This window comes from Carcharodon carcharias, chromosome 13 (assembly GCF_017639515.1).
Source record: "Carcharodon carcharias isolate sCarCar2 chromosome 13, sCarCar2.pri, whole genome shotgun sequence".
Lineage (NCBI taxonomy): Eukaryota > Metazoa > Chordata > Chondrichthyes > Lamniformes > Lamnidae > Carcharodon > Carcharodon carcharias.
Window position 1 is genome coordinate 127,786,519 of NC_054479.1, and position 15,621 is coordinate 127,802,139.

Here is a 15,621-nt window from a genome sequence, read left to right on the forward strand (position 1 = left end):
TGCATCAGCACTCTGATACCAAGCCTATTAATCTTGCCATCTGCCCATTTGGGCTGGGCATTATGTTATGCTGCCTCATTACACTGTTTAACCTCAAGGAGTGACAAAGCCTCCTGACCACCACCAAATCATCACCAAACTTCACTGACTTGCTCCACGTGCTTTGTCAGATTAGCTTCAAGATCTCAATTCACTTTTCTGGAAAATCAGTTTTTAGCTGCACATCACACTATAACCTCAGCTTGCCTGGCACCAGATTGTTGATGACCTCCCGTTCTTCAGTACTCTTGCCGAAGCAATTTGAGTTTTGACCTTTCTCTTAAATTCATTATTTCCCGGTTCATTATTTCCCTCCTTGTGATGTGCTGTACAGACTTTTTTTTTACACAAGGAGTACTCCACTAAAAGGTTTCCACTGATTATGACCTTGTGGCAAACAGATTCTAGTGATATGAACTGAGCCAAGCTGCCACTTGTGATCCTGTTACTCTTTGCATTGGTGTGTGCCTGAAACCAGACTACGTCAACACAACTGAGGCACTATCACTGCTGCACAAGACAATGGCTGTAATCTAGCAAAAACTAGATAATCCATCCCCACCCCCTTTTCGTTTCTTCCCCCTCCCTTTTGTTTTTTCCAATAATTTATTTAGATTTTTCTTTTCCCACCTATTTCCATTATTTTTAAATGTATTTCACCCATGGTTTATTTCATCCCACCTCCCACTAGAGCTACCTTGCTTGTCCTGCTCTCCACTCTTAATTAGCACATTCTTTTAGATAATATCACCACCGTCAACACCTTTTTGTTCTTTTGTCTGTGACATCTTTTGGTTATCTGCTCCTATCACTGCTTGCTTGTCCGTACAACCCCCGGTAAACCAGCTTATATTTCACCCCTTTCCTATTTCTACTTAGTTCTGTTGAAGGGTCATGAGGACTCAAAACGTTAACTTTGTTCTTCTCCGCTGATGCTGCCAGACCTGCTGAGTTTTTCCAGGTGTTTTTGTTTTAGATAATTGTAAAACTAGCTGTTGAATTGTCCTTGGATTACAGGTGCTGGGGACAGTTATGCTATTTCACTGACCAATGCAATCTTTTTATCTGAGCAGCAATTGTGATGCATTTAGTACTATTTCTTGACACACAAGGTGGAATCTCTTTTTTTTTCCTTGCCATTAAGGGAATGGTGTTTTGGAGGGAATTATATTGGTTGGAGGAGAGAGAGGAGTACCCATGGATATTACCCAAGACTGGGGATTAAGTGAGGGGAACAAAAACAAAGTGCTGGAAATAATCAGGTCTGGCAGCACCTGTGGAAAGAGAAACAGAGTTAACGTTTTGGGTCAAATGACTCTTCTTTAGAACTTTGTTTTCATTTCAGATTTCCAGCATCCACAGTATTTTGCTTTCATTTGATTAAAATTGAAATGACTGAAATCTGAAAATCATTTTTTTAAAAAATGATTGCAGATTTCAGCATTTGTATTGTTACTCTGAATGGTGAATAATCATGTAAATGTATGTTTTAAGCTGGTAACATATGAATTCCTCATGATTCAACACCATCACTGACAACATCAGGAGTTTTTAAAATTGATTCACTGGTTAAGGAGGGCAGAAAATCTGTTCCTGCAGCTGTTTAACTTATGGCTGGTATAAAAGAGTAGGAGGTGATTATTCCCTGATAATTTTTAAAAATACTCTTGTAGTGGGATGCCATCTACTTCATAAACTACCCCCATGACACCATCCCCATCCAATGGAAACAGCAATGGTGTGAACTTACCTTGTTTGGGTAAGTGCCAACTGAATCACACATTCACACATCACATGGCATGGTGCATTGGTTGAGCCAATACACTGTGCTACCCAGTTAAGTTTTTTATGGATATCCTAAAAATGCTAATCCCAGATTCTTGAAATCAATCTACAGTAAATATCCTTTCCTTTTCTTATGAATAGCAGATCCAGTTTGCTGACCAGAAGCAAGAGTTCAACAAGCGTCCAACAAAAATAGGTCGTCGTTCGCTTTCTCGATCAATCTCCCAATCCTCAACGGACAGCTACAGCTCAGGTAGGCGCTTCCAGGGCTTCAGTAAGATCTCCTGTATATATGCATATGAAAACACAAGGAAGTTAGGACAGGAAAAGATCATTAATCCCAATAAACTCATCCTTTCTTCATGGATCGACATCACCTTCCAGCTTCTCAGAAGATTCCCAATTTCATTTCCCCAAATCCTATTCCTCATTTGTCATGAAATTATCCTAATTGCTACCTATCTATCCTCTTGGCTATAATCACTGTCCTGTAAATCAGTAACCAGAACAGCATGCGATATTCCAGATCAAGTTTCCCAATATTTTGTACAGCAATAGGACAACCTCTTTGATTTGTACTGCTTGCCTCTGCTACTGCAGTAAAGGTGATGCACCATTCATAAAAATATGCACACAGATTTGTTTGTGTATAGATTTCATATGTAGAACATTTCAATAATTGTGTGCTGTATTTTTTTTTGTTTAGAGTGACTCAATAGATCTATAGTGGCAGCAATGCAAAAACTTATAAGCTGTATGATCTAACCTGGTTAGTTTTTAAAACACTGATCCCAGCATTAACAGTGGCACTGTTGTGTGTTTGATTCAAAATTGAACTGGGTTTGTTGTGTAGTTTTCAGATGGTGAAAGTGTAGTGGAGACACAGCATGCTGGGTATCAGTGCATGATGCAGTGCAGGTTCAGTTGACTCACCCCATTTGAGTTTTATATTCTCAGCTACTTTGCTAGGGGAAGATGCTGCATGGCTTTCAAGGGTGTCCTTACAGAGAGGATGGAGTGAAAGAAAAATCAGATGGAGAGTCTTTTGGACCAGCATTGGTGGACACCTGATGATGGGTTGCCAGTTCATTAGTATTTTGACTTGGGGGCATGATAAGAAAATTGGTTAATTTCAAACTTTCCCAAAAATAGAACAAAAGTACCAACATAAATGCATAAGCTGCCAGTCGTTAGCACTATTCAGTTTATTCTGTAGTGTCGGTCGACAGCAAGGCACAAGGTGCAATTGGGTGATGGGCTAGGTGTCCACGGGTTCATTGATTCACTAGCACTTACTGATATAATTATGTTCTAAAGTCATCATGAGAATGGGATGTCATATCATCACAAGTAACTTGAATTAGAACCCAGAGAGGCCTCTAGATGCATGACTAAGGACCTGCAAAGACAAATGGAGAGAACAGCAAGTCAAAACTCAACGTGTTGAGCTCCCCTTCAGCCTACTTATCTTGGATGGGTGTCACGTATTTGATTTTACAGATCAACCTGTTCCATCTCTCCCAGCGCTCATCCAAATGTTTTTTGCTATCCCAAGCACTTTTCTCTCCACCTTCTTTAAACATTTGCTGACAATGCATCTTTTTGACAAACTTTTGGCTACTCTCCATGACTAGGCATCCATTTCCTGATTTCTGTTTATGAGGCACCTCAAAAGACTTTTTACAGAAGTTATATAAATGTTCAGGAGCCTGGCAAGAGTGTTTCTTCTACTCCTAAATACCACAGCTGCTTGCTGTTTTTACCCATGACAGTTATGATCTTGGGACTGCTGCAGATTGCAGTGCAACTGTGCAAAATGACTCGCACAGCATTATTTAATAATTACCACAACTTTGGCCTTTTTCATTTTATCCTCTAAATGAAACATTCTGTTGTAAATGCAAGAATCTGAAAAATGTTCAGGAATGTGTGTTGCCTGTGCAAAGGATTAATCTAAAGAGATCAGTGCTTTATATTAATGCTGCGCTATTGAGAGGAAAGTCTAAGTTTAACTATCCTCTGCCTACACAATTAACAGCTTTATTCTTGAATTATTAAGGATTTATCACATTGAAATTATTACTAGAATCTGACCACAGCCTTGCGCTGAACTGCATTAACCTCCAAGTGATCGCTTGCTGTTTGCTTCAAATCTGCAACTCACCATCGTTCTCTATGCAGTGATGGAACTAGCCACTAACCAGCTTCTTTTTTTTCTTCTCTCCAGAACTGATGGGTATGTCTAATCAAAATAATGGTAAGCAGATGGTAGAAATAGTTTGGAAAAAATGAAGCTGTTCATAGAGACAGGTATGAGGAAAGCAATCACTTGTCCCAGTGTATACTCACCTGTGGCAATTACATCTCATGTCAAAAAGAACAGACAGAGGAAGCCATTTTGCAGCTGGGAAGATAAACCGAATTAAGATAGTGCCCTGTTATAATGAACTTGATTTTTGTGTTTTTTTGGGAGCATTGGGTGTTATGAATAATTATGCTAATTACTGACAGCAACAATGGAAAATAACTGCTAAATACAGCCACCTTTTTGACACATGACACCTTTTTGGTTTTTAGTGGAAGTGTTAACCTATTTTAAATAACAGGTTAAATGCTATAATGTAACAGAGCTGTGGCTTTCCTACAAGTGCATTGAGTATTTGTCTATTAAATGTCACCAACAAATAATTCTAAACCCATACCTTTGGGGTATTTCCTTTTCATTTTGTCCCTTGAAGTTGTTGAATCATTCTGCTATAGTTCATTGGGCACCAGCAGCCTTCCAATATCTTGCCTAAATGACCATTTGTGATGTGTGAATTTAAGGCAGTGTTGTCATGCTGTTCATGCTGGGGAGACAGAAGCTGCACAGTCAAAACTGGTGCTATTATCGATCCATTTTGCAGCAGGAGCCACTGGAAAGCGATCAGACTTGAGAATTCCTCAATTTTCCTCTTCTACTCTCCCTAAATTCTCAAATGCACTGAGGCTAATTGTAGGACTCCTACCACTGCCTAAGATCAGTTAACTCAGAACAGACCAAGGGTCAAACCCTATTATTTGTAGTTTGTGTAGCTCACTACCACACTTAAACGCACCTTTTATTAAAGTTATGGGCTTGGAGAGAGGAGGAAGCTCTATGATTGTTAGGCACTTTACATGGAGTGCTGTATTCAACAGGAAAACATTGCACTAAGTCATTGAGACCTCCTAGACTATTGTCCATTCATAATGTTATCAATAGGGAAGATCTAGAACAGTTGTGGGAGGTCTTAATGTCTTCAGAGTATATCCTAGAGCAATGAATTAGGATTGATCATTATGATAAACATTAATCCTGTACTTACCAAATTCCTGGAGTTAACCTTCTCTTAAGTTAAATCAGGGGCCTGATGTGTTTGACCCTGGATCAGTAAATGCCAAATAGCTTATTTTAGCATATTCAGCAGCCCTAACCATAGCTAACTATCTTGTTCCCAAGAAGACAAAAGGAATATACTTTTATTTAAATTACTCCAACTTCTATCTCATTTTGTCATTTAATTTTTTTTTACCAAGGCCCAACAGTCCTGACTGCTTGTTTTACAAAGAAAATCTTTGACAATTGCAATTCAAGCAGTTTTGTTGTGTAGCATGGGGAGGGCGGATTTGCTGCAGTCACTTCAAGGAAAAAGTAAATTTATTTTTTAGAAATAATTTCCTTGAGTAAACTGGTCTGTTTAATATATGTAGTAAAAAAGCATTGAAACTGAGTAAAGTCACTCCTTTGTGAAGCTGGTTTACTTTTATTTTACCTATACTTCTAGTCTATAAAGTTATTGCTGAGATGGTCAGAAAAGAAGTGTTTATTTAGGTGAAGGATGACAACACTGCACAATAAGTTAAACACTCATAATATGCAGCGATCTCTCCTTCGCCTTATTATGTAATATCCATTTGGATAATTATAATCTAGTCACTCTTTCTCTCGCCCTCCCATCCATACTTTGATTTTGATTGGCAAGTGCGTATTGGAAGTTGAATGGCCCCATAACTGTACATGTGAATCTACAATTCCAGGACAATAGAAGCAACTACATCCGTGACTTGTGTTGCTAAGCCATAAAAACCAGGGTGTCTCTGGATTTGATCCTCAGTCTGTTGTAAGTAGGTTGAGCTGAGGGAACCTGGATGGACTACAGCATTACATTTGGGCTTTATGTCCCATTTCCAGGGAGGGAAATCTAAGGCATTTCTGACTTTGCTACTCTGGCAGGGGGTTTGCCCACCAAGAGTGTGTAATCAGGAACTTGGGGACGTTCTGTACATAATTTTCCAACCATTTAAATTGACCCTTGGAAAAATGTGTCCTATGTATACTGCAGATGAGTTCCTTAATCCTTTGTCCACACTGTTAAAATCCAGATTCATTGTACTATCCCCACTCTAATTTGTTATATTATTCCTCAGGATTGGAAGGTCACTGGGGGTTTAGGCTCGCACCTTTTGACATGAATTCTGACAAACTTAAGGAAATTGATCCATGGTTAACACATCATACCCTGGCATTTAAGTATGAAATTAATTGATTTTTTTTTTGTTTAATACATATAAACTTGGAAATCTGCTGAAGCTTCGCTGTCTCCTCTCCTCTTTGTCCCAAAGAGGATGGTGTTCACTAATTAAATCACTTTGCCTCTTGTTAGTAATCAGTGATCCCAGTAGTTTGTGCCTTGGATTTGTTGAGATTAAATCTTGGCCCTGGTGTTAAGAGCAGGCTACCTGTTGGAGATCAGATAGGAAATTTAGTGATGGTGACCCTGTCTTGATGGTGTTCACAGATGTTCTTCATATGGTTGCCACATGGCACCACAAATTAAAATCTTGTCATAACATGTCACATGTATATGATGTACAGCTATTCCACTATTTTTGCTCCCTGGCATAAAGACTATTTTTTTAAGTTTTCGCTTGCTTTATTTTTTGTTCAGCCTATCTTTGAGTCTTTCTTAAATTGACAGTTCAGTGGGAATGACAGAATCCTGATCAATAAGTTTGGGCATTGGGTAAATATTCCCAGATAATCAGTAGTAGGCATATTAGTTTATAAAAAGCTATTGATTGCATCACTCATTTATCCTTTACCGTTCAGTTCATTACATAAGTTCTGTTGCACCTTCCTAGCCATAAAGATTATAAAACTATCCTTGTTGTTCACTCAGTGGGTAAATGTGTCACGTAATTGGATACATAAGAGTCACAAGGCAGAAATGAAATGGGGCCATTCAGCCACACTTGCCTATGTTGATGCTTACCTTCCACAAAACAAATAATCCTATTTACATTTATGCAACCCATTTCTTTAACCCTTCAACCCTTTTTCCATCATTGACCTACTCAAACTAATCTTGAATGTTGACAGTTTCTGTCTCAACCGCAGTCCTGGAGTGAATTTCATAACCTCATGACTCTTATATAAAGAAGCTCGTACTGTTCTCTCTTTGAAATCTCTTGCCTTCAATCTTACGGCCCCTCATTTGAGATCCCTCAACTACTGGAAATAGACTACTTCAGCCTAGTGACTCCTGCTAGATGTTTGGCACAGACAGGGTCAGGCTCTCCTATGATAGCTGCTTACCTTCCAAGTTCTATTTAAGAATGTCTGCTTGAGAAAAGTATTACATTGTACAAGCTACCATCTGGAGACGTGATTATGGAGAAATTGAAGAACTAAACTTGCATGAACAGAAACAGAAATACCTGGAAAAGCTTAGCAGGTCTGGCAGCATCGGCAGAGGAGAGCACAGTTGACGTTTTGAGTCCTCATGACCCTTCAACAAAACTGTGCTCTTCTCCACCGATGCTGCCAGACCTGCTGAGTTTTTCCAGGTATTTCTGTTTCTGTTTTTGTTTTGGACTTCCAGCATCCGCAGTTCTTTGCTTTTATAACTAAACTTGCATGATGCAGTATAGGATGAGAACGAGGCAGCACCTTGTTCAGCTTTGAAGCTTCATCCTAGCTTCTGTACCTCTTTTGGTAGCCCAGTTGTAACTGTCCCATTGTCATTTTTTCCACATAACATTCAAAGACAATAGAAGTTTCAACATGTCACATTGCTAAAAGAGCCTCAAAATGTTTTAAAATGTCAACATTTAATCATAGTCAAATTTGTTGCTCTGCCTATGGGGCGTTCTGGCAATTATCATCCCTGCAACTCTCCTTGTATTTAGAAGATGGAATACAGTTACTAACCCCTGGATATTTGACACATGAATTAGATGATGGGAAGACTGCTTATTGTCCTTTCACTTTTCTTTTTTCCTTATTCTGCCTTCGCAAAGGGTAGGGTTTATGGTGTCTTAGTGATGTTAGTAATCATCAGAATTGATAGGAGACATTCATCTTCATAATTGTGCTTACTTTTTTGTTGGCTAATAGAATCAGCCCCTGCACAGCAAGTTGTATTTCAAAGCCATGTTGTATATAATTTACATTGGTTGTTTCTAGGATTGTGAAATGAAGGAGCAATGAGAACAGCGGCTTTGAAAGTTAGCATTAATGTACCTACAGAGCTCTTAACGCGATTAAGTAGAGTGAAATAAAAGCAACATATAACCAAATAGAGCTGTGGAAAAACTGAAGTCAATGGGGGCCAAAGAGAAAACTATCCAGTGACAGGAGTCATACTTGACACAAAAGAAGACAGTTGCAGTTGTCAGAAGCCAAGAGATTACTTGGGGAAATTCCTCACGAAAATGCCCAACCATCTTCAGCTGCTGCATCAATGCCCTTTTCTCCATCCAGGATTTTTAAAATATATTCGTTCATGGGATGTGGGCGTCACTGGCTAGGCAAGCATTTTTGCCCACCCCTAATTGTTCAGAGGGCATTTGCTGTGGGTCTGGGGTCACATGTAGGCCAGACCAGGTAAGGATGGCAGATTTCCTTCCTTCGTGAACCAGATGGGTTTTTACAACAATTGACAATGGTTTCATGGCTACCATCAAACTTTTAATTCCAGATTTTTATTGAATTCATATTTCACCATCTGCCATGGTGGGATTCGATCACAGGTCCCCGGAGCATTATCCTGGGTCTCTGGAATACTAGTCCGGTGACAGTACCACTATGCCACTGTCTCCGACTGTTTGCTAGTAATTCCAGTGTTTGCAATTCCTCTGAAAATGAAGCAACTGATTCCAGCCTACAACAGAACCTGGGTAACATCCAGGTTTGGACTGTCAAGTGGCAAGTACCTGTTATCCCACATAAATGCCAGATAATGACCATTTCAAACTGTCCCTTGACCTTCAATAGGTGCACCATTGCTGAAATCCCACCATCAACATCTTGGAGGTCACCATGACTATTTGCTAAACTAAATCAGCCATATCAACGCCATGGCTAAAGGAACAGGCCCAGAGACCCTGTAGTTTGCAACAAGTGCTAAACTCCTGACCCCTTAAAACATCTCCACTACCTAGGAGACTCAAGCCATACGAACTAATGAATTAGGAGTAGGAGACGGCCATTCGGCCCCTCAAGCTTGCTCCGCCATTCAGTAAGATCATGGTTGATCTGATTGTGGCCTCATCTCCCATGTTCCACCTATGTCTGATAAGCTTTGATTCCCATGTTAGTCAAGAATCTATTTACCTCTGCCTTAAAATATTAATTGATCCTGCCTCTACCACTCTCTGGGGAAGAGAGTTCCAAAGATTCACGACCCTCAGAGAAAAATTGTTTTCTCACTTTCACCTTAAATGGGAGACCCCTCAATTTAAACTCTCTCCCTATTTCTAGTCTGTTCTACAAAGGGAAACATCCTTTCAATATCCACCCTGTCAAGTCCCCTCAGAATCTTACATGTTTCAATAAGATCACCTCCCAATCTTGTAAACTCCAAAGCATACCAGCCCAGCCTGGCCAACCTTTCCTTGTAAGCAATCGCCCCGCCCCCCCCATCCCAGGTATCAGTTGAGTGAATCTTCTCTGAACTGCTTCTATTGCATTTATATCCTTCCTTAAATAAGGAGACCAAAACTGTTCGCGGTACTCCTAGATGCGGTCTCACTAAAGCCCTGAATATTCCGTTCCCTTTGAAATAAACAACATTTCATTTACCTGCAGAATCACTTCATGTGCCTACATACTAACTTTTTCTGATTCATATACCAGAACACCCAGATCCCTCTGTCCTTCCGAGTTCTGCAAACTCTCTCCATTTAAATAATATCCTATTTTTCTATTTTTCTGCCGAAGTGCACACAAGTTCACATTTTCCCACATTATACTCCAATCTGCAAAATTTTTGCCCACTCCCTTTCTATGTCCCTTTACAGACTGCTTATGTCCTCTTCACAGCTTACTTTCCTATCTATCTTTGTTGCCATCGGCAAATTTAGCAACAATACATTTGATCCCTTCATCCAAGTCATTGATATAAATTGTAAATAATTGAGGCCCCAGCACTGACCCCTTTGGCACTCCACTTGTCACATCTTGCCAACCTGAAAAAGACCCATTTATCCCTACTCTCTGCTTCCTGTTAGCTAACCAATTCTCTATCCATGTTAATATGTTACCCACTACACCGTGGTCTCTTATTTAATGCCTTCTTTAAATCTAAGTATAGCACATCCACAGGTTCCCCTTTATCCAGGTTACTTGTAACTTCCTCAAAGAACCCCAATAAGTTAGTCAAACATGATTCCCCTTTCACAAAACTATGTTGACTTTGCCTGATTGCATTGAGATTTTCTCAGTGCCCCGCTATAATCTCCTTAATATATTCCAGCAATTTCCCTACGATAGATGTTAAGCTAACTGGCCTGTAGTTTCCTGTTTTCTTCCTCCCTTGTTTCTTGAATAGGGAGGAGTTACATTCACTATTTTCCAATCTGATGAGACCTTTCCAGAATCTCAGGAATATTGGAATATTAAAACCTACTAACTCAGCTGTCACTTCTTTTAAGACCCTAGGATGAAATCCATCAGAACCTGGGAACTTGTCAGCTTTTAGTTCTAATAATTTTCTCAGTACCCTTTCTCTGGTAATTGTAATTGTTTTAAGTTCCTCCCTCCCTTTCACCTCCTGATTCACAATTATTTCTGGGGTGTTATTTATTATCCGCTACATTGAAGACAGATGCAAAATATCTGTTCTATTCCTCCACCATTTCTTTATTTTCCATTATTAATTCCCCATACTCACTCTTTAGAGGACCATTGCTCATTTTACTTACTCTTTTCCTTTTTAAATACCTATAGAAACTCTTTCTATCTTTTTTTTAAATATATTTCTAGCTAGCTTTCTCTCATAGCTAGAGTTCTCCCTCCTTATTAATCTTTTACTCATTCTTTACTGTTCCTTATATTCTGTCCAATCTTCTGACCTGTCACGCATCATTGTGGAATTATATGCTTTTTCTTTCAATTTGATACCATCTTACCTTCCTTATCTAGCCATGGATGGTGCATCCTTCCCTTCACTGGAATTGTAAACATTATGCCCTTGTTCCAAAAAGGTTGTAAGGATAAGCCCAGCAATTATAGACCAGTCAGTTTAACTTCAGTGGTAGGGAAGCTTCTTGAAACAATTTTTCAGGATAGAATTAATAATCACATGGAAAAAGGTGGGTCGATTAGGAACAGCCAGCATGGATTTCTAAAGGAGAAAATCATGTTTAACTAACTTGTTGGAGTTTTTTGAAGAGGTAACAGAGAGGTTTGATGAGGGTAATGCTGTTAATGTGGTGTACATGGACTTTCAAAAGGCATTCAATACAATGCTACACAACAGACTTGAAAAATCTCGTGGAATAAAAGGGACAGTAACAACATGGATACAAAATTGGCTGAGTAGTAGGAAACAGGGTAATGGTCAATGGATATTTTTCAGGCTGGAGGAAGGTTTGTAGTAGAGTTGGGTTTTGGGACCCTTGCTTTTCCTGATTACATATTAATGACCTAGATCTTGGTGTGCGGGGACAATTTCAAAGTTTGCAGATGATACGAAACTTGGAAACATTGTAAACTGTGAGGACAGTATAGAACTTCAAAAGGACATTGGGAAGTTGGTGGAGTGGGCAGATAGGTGGCAGATGAAGTTCAGTGCGGAAAAATGTGAAGTGATACATTTTGGTAGGAAGAACGTGGACAGACAATTTAAAATAAGGGGTGAAATTTTGAAGGGGTTGCAGGAGCAGAAAGACCTGGGAGAATATGTGCATAGTCATTGAAAGTGGAGAGAGTAGTTGTTAAAGCATAGTGTCCTGGACTTTATTATAATAGGGGCAGATTAGGCTGAGCTTATATAAGACACTAGTTAGATCTCAGCTGAAGTATTGTGTACAGTTCTGGGCGCCACACTACAGGAAGGATGTGAACGCATTGAAGAGAGTGCAGAAGAGGTTTGCAAAAATGGTTCCAGGGATGAGAAACTTCAGCTATGAGGATAGATTGGAGAGGTTGGGATTGTCCTCCTTAGAGAGGAGAAGGCTAAGAGGAGATTTGATAGAGGCATTCAAAATCATGACGGGGCTGGATATTGTAGATAGAGAGAAACTGTTCCCAGTCGTAAAAAGATCAAGAATGAGAGGACACAGATTTAAAGTGATTTGCAAAACAAGCAAAAGTAATGTGAGAAAAAGCTTTTTCGCACAGCGAGTGGTTCAAGTCTGGAATGCACTGCCTGGAAGTCTGGTGGAGGCGTGTTTGATCAAGGTATTCAAGAGGGTATTAGATGGTTATTTGAATAGAAACAATGTGCAAGGGTACAGGGAAAAGGCAGGAGAATGGCACTCATGCTGCTCATTTGGAGAGCTTGTACAGACATGATGGGCTGAAAGGCCTCCTTCTGCGCCATAACATTCTGTGATGCATCTTTTCTGAGTAATTTGAAAAAACTCCTTAACTGTCTGCCACTGCATCTCTACTGACCTATCCCTTAACCTAATTTTCCAGTTCACTTTAGCCAGCTCTGTCTTCATGTCCTCAATTACCCTTACTTAAGTTTAAAACACTAGTCTTAGATCCACTCCTCTCTCCCTCAAGCTGAATGTGAAATTCAATAATATTATGATCAGTGCTGCCTAAAGGTGCCTTCACTAAATGGTCATTCATTAATCCTGTCTCATTGCACGTTACCAGATCTAGTATAGCTTGCTTTCTGGTTAGTGCTAAAATGTGCTGCTCTAAGAAACAGTCCCAAAAACACTCCATGAACTCATCATCCAGATTACCTTTGCCAATTTGATTTGCCCAATCTGCATGCAGATTAAAACCGCCCATGATTATTGCTGTACCTTTCTTGCAAATCCCCATTATTTCTTCCTGTAACCCTGTCCTACAGTGTGGTTACTGTTTAGGGGCCTATAAACCATTCCCACAAGTAACTTAACTTTACAATATCTCATCTCTACCCAAACTGATTCTACGTCTTGATCTCCAAAACTAAGGTCATCTCTCTCCATTGTACAAATGTCATCCTTAATTAACCAAAGCTATCCTTCAATCTTTTCCTAGCTTCCTGTCCTTCCTAAATGTCTAATACCCTTGAATATCCCTTCAGGTCCCAGTCTTTGTCATCCTGCGATCATGTCTCTGTAATGGCTATCAGATTATATTTGTGCTGTCAATTCATCTGTTTTGTTATGTATGCTGTGTATTCAGATACAGAGCCTTTAGCCCTGTCTTTTTACTTCTATTTGTAACCCTTAGCCTTATCTGTTGGTGCACTCTTAGGTTTATACACTCTGTTCCTTCCTGCTGTCCCTTCTCTGATCATTTCCCTTATTCTTATCTCGCTCTTTTGCATTGTCTCCTTTATTTAACTTATCACATTTTACCAAACTGGATCTCTTGTTCCTACTATTTTGTTTGAAGCCCACTCTACTGCCCTCGTTATACGACTTGCCAGAACACTTGTCCCAGAGGGTTCAGGTGAAGACCATCCCAACGATACAGTTCCCACTTTCCCCAGCACTGGTACCAGTGCCCCATGAATCAAAACCCATTTCTCCCACACCATTCTTTGAGCCACACATTTAACTCTAATTTGATTTAACTACACCAGTCTGCTCGTGGTTCAAGTAGTAATCCAGAGATTATTACCTTTTGAGGTTCTGCTTTTTAATTTAGCCCTAGCTGCTCATACTCCCTCAGCAGAACCTCTTTCCTGGTCCTACCTACGCTGTTGGTACCTGCGTGGATCAAAACTGCTGGATCCTCCCCCTCCCACTGCAAGTTCCTCTCCAGCCCAGAGCAGATGTCCCAAACCCTGGCACTGGGCGGGCAACACAGCTGCCTGGACTCCCTCTCTTGGCTGCAGAGAACTATCCCCCTGACTAAACTGTCCCCAATTACCACCACATTTTTGTTAACTTCCCCTACTTGAATGGCTTCCTGTACCATGGTGCCATGGCCAGTTTGCTCATCCTTGCAGCCACCACTTCCATCCATACAGGCAGCAGGAACCTTGAACCTGTTAGACAATTTCAAAGACTGAGGCTCCTCCACTTCTATCTTCTGGGTCCCTCTCCCTGCCTCATTCACAGTCACACCCTCCTGTCCCTGTTCACTGACCAAATCAGAAGACCCTATCCTAAGGGTTGTGACTGCCTCCTGGTACAAAATGTCCTGGTAATCTTCCCCCTCCTTGATGCATTGCAGTGTCTGCAGCTCGGCCTCCAGCTCAATGATTCTGGGCCAAAGCTCCTCAAGCCGCAGGCACTTACTGCAGACGTGAATCACCTCAGTGTCCAGGAACTCGCATGTTATGCAGCCGCAACACATCACCTGCCCTGCTATCTTTATTATGTGTTAATTAATTTATTTATTCTTAATTAATTTATGACTAATAAACATGCTACTCCCAATAATCTTTACTACTGCTAGTAAACCTTACTACAGCTAATAAAACTTCACAATTACTAAAAAAATTATACAAGTTTTGAAGATAAACGAGCAAAATATTCATCAGCCAATTACTTATTGATGCCACACTTTGATTTCTCTCAGAATGCGGACGCTTCACTCTAGAGTCAGAGATTGGATTAGATAGCTCTTCTAGGTGATCGTTACTGCCCTGGGTCCTCTTTCTGCCTGTTCTTCTAGGTGGTGGCTACTGCCTCTGGGTCCCCATTTTGCTTACTCCAGTCAGTGGTTTAATGGGATACTTGCCTCTCCCTTAGATATGAGCAGTTGGATTGATCGATGCCCCTGCCACTGGACTCAATATCTACCTTCTTCATCACTGTGGCTGTGATATGTATGATTTACAGGATACATTAAGGTTACTTTGACAGCATGCTTGTCCCCTGCAACCTCTACCATAGAGAAGGATAAGAACAATGTTTCTCATGTGTCGGTGCAGACTTGATGGGCCGAAGAGCCTCTTCTGCACTGTGAGATTCTGTGAATGTCATGAGAACACCATCACCTCTATGTTCCCTTCCAAGCTAAGCACCATTTCAATTTGGTCATATTGCTGGCCCTCTATCCAGCTCTTCTGGTGTCCCCCACCCACCTTAAACCAGCTTATATTTCACCTCTCTTCTATTTCTACTTAGTTCTGTTGAAGGGTCATTCGGACTCAAAACGTTAACTGTGCTCCTATCCATTTCAACTTGGTCTTATTGCTGGCCCTCTATCCAGCTCTTCTCGTCTCCGCCCCACTCCCCCCCACACGCACCCCCCCCCCCCCCCCCCCACCCCCCCAGCTTATATTTGACCTCTCTCCTATTTTTACTTATGTTGAAGGGTCATTCGGACTCGAAACATTAACTGTGCTCCTATCCACAGATGCTGCCAGACCT

The 15,621-nt window shown here is 40.5% G+C and overlaps 1 protein-coding gene across 10 annotated transcripts in view; it reads left to right on the plus strand.

Moving 5' to 3' along the window:
• The window catches only part of LOC121285771 (putative adenosylhomocysteinase 3), a 108,646-nt gene that overhangs the window by 54,785 nt on the left and 38,240 nt on the right, over positions 1-15,621 (plus strand). For 3 of the 10 annotated variants that reach the window (XM_041202565.1, XM_041202572.1, XM_041202573.1), the window contains exons 2-3: positions 1,966-2,077; positions 4,052-4,081. In XM_041202565.1, coding sequence (XP_041058499.1) covers positions 1,966-2,077; positions 4,052-4,081 — 142 coding nt within the window. The remainder of the gene's footprint in view (positions 1-1,965; positions 2,078-4,051; positions 4,082-15,621) is intronic. The other 7 variants (XM_041202570.1, XM_041202574.1, XM_041202571.1 and 4 more) reach the window with 5 other exon arrangements.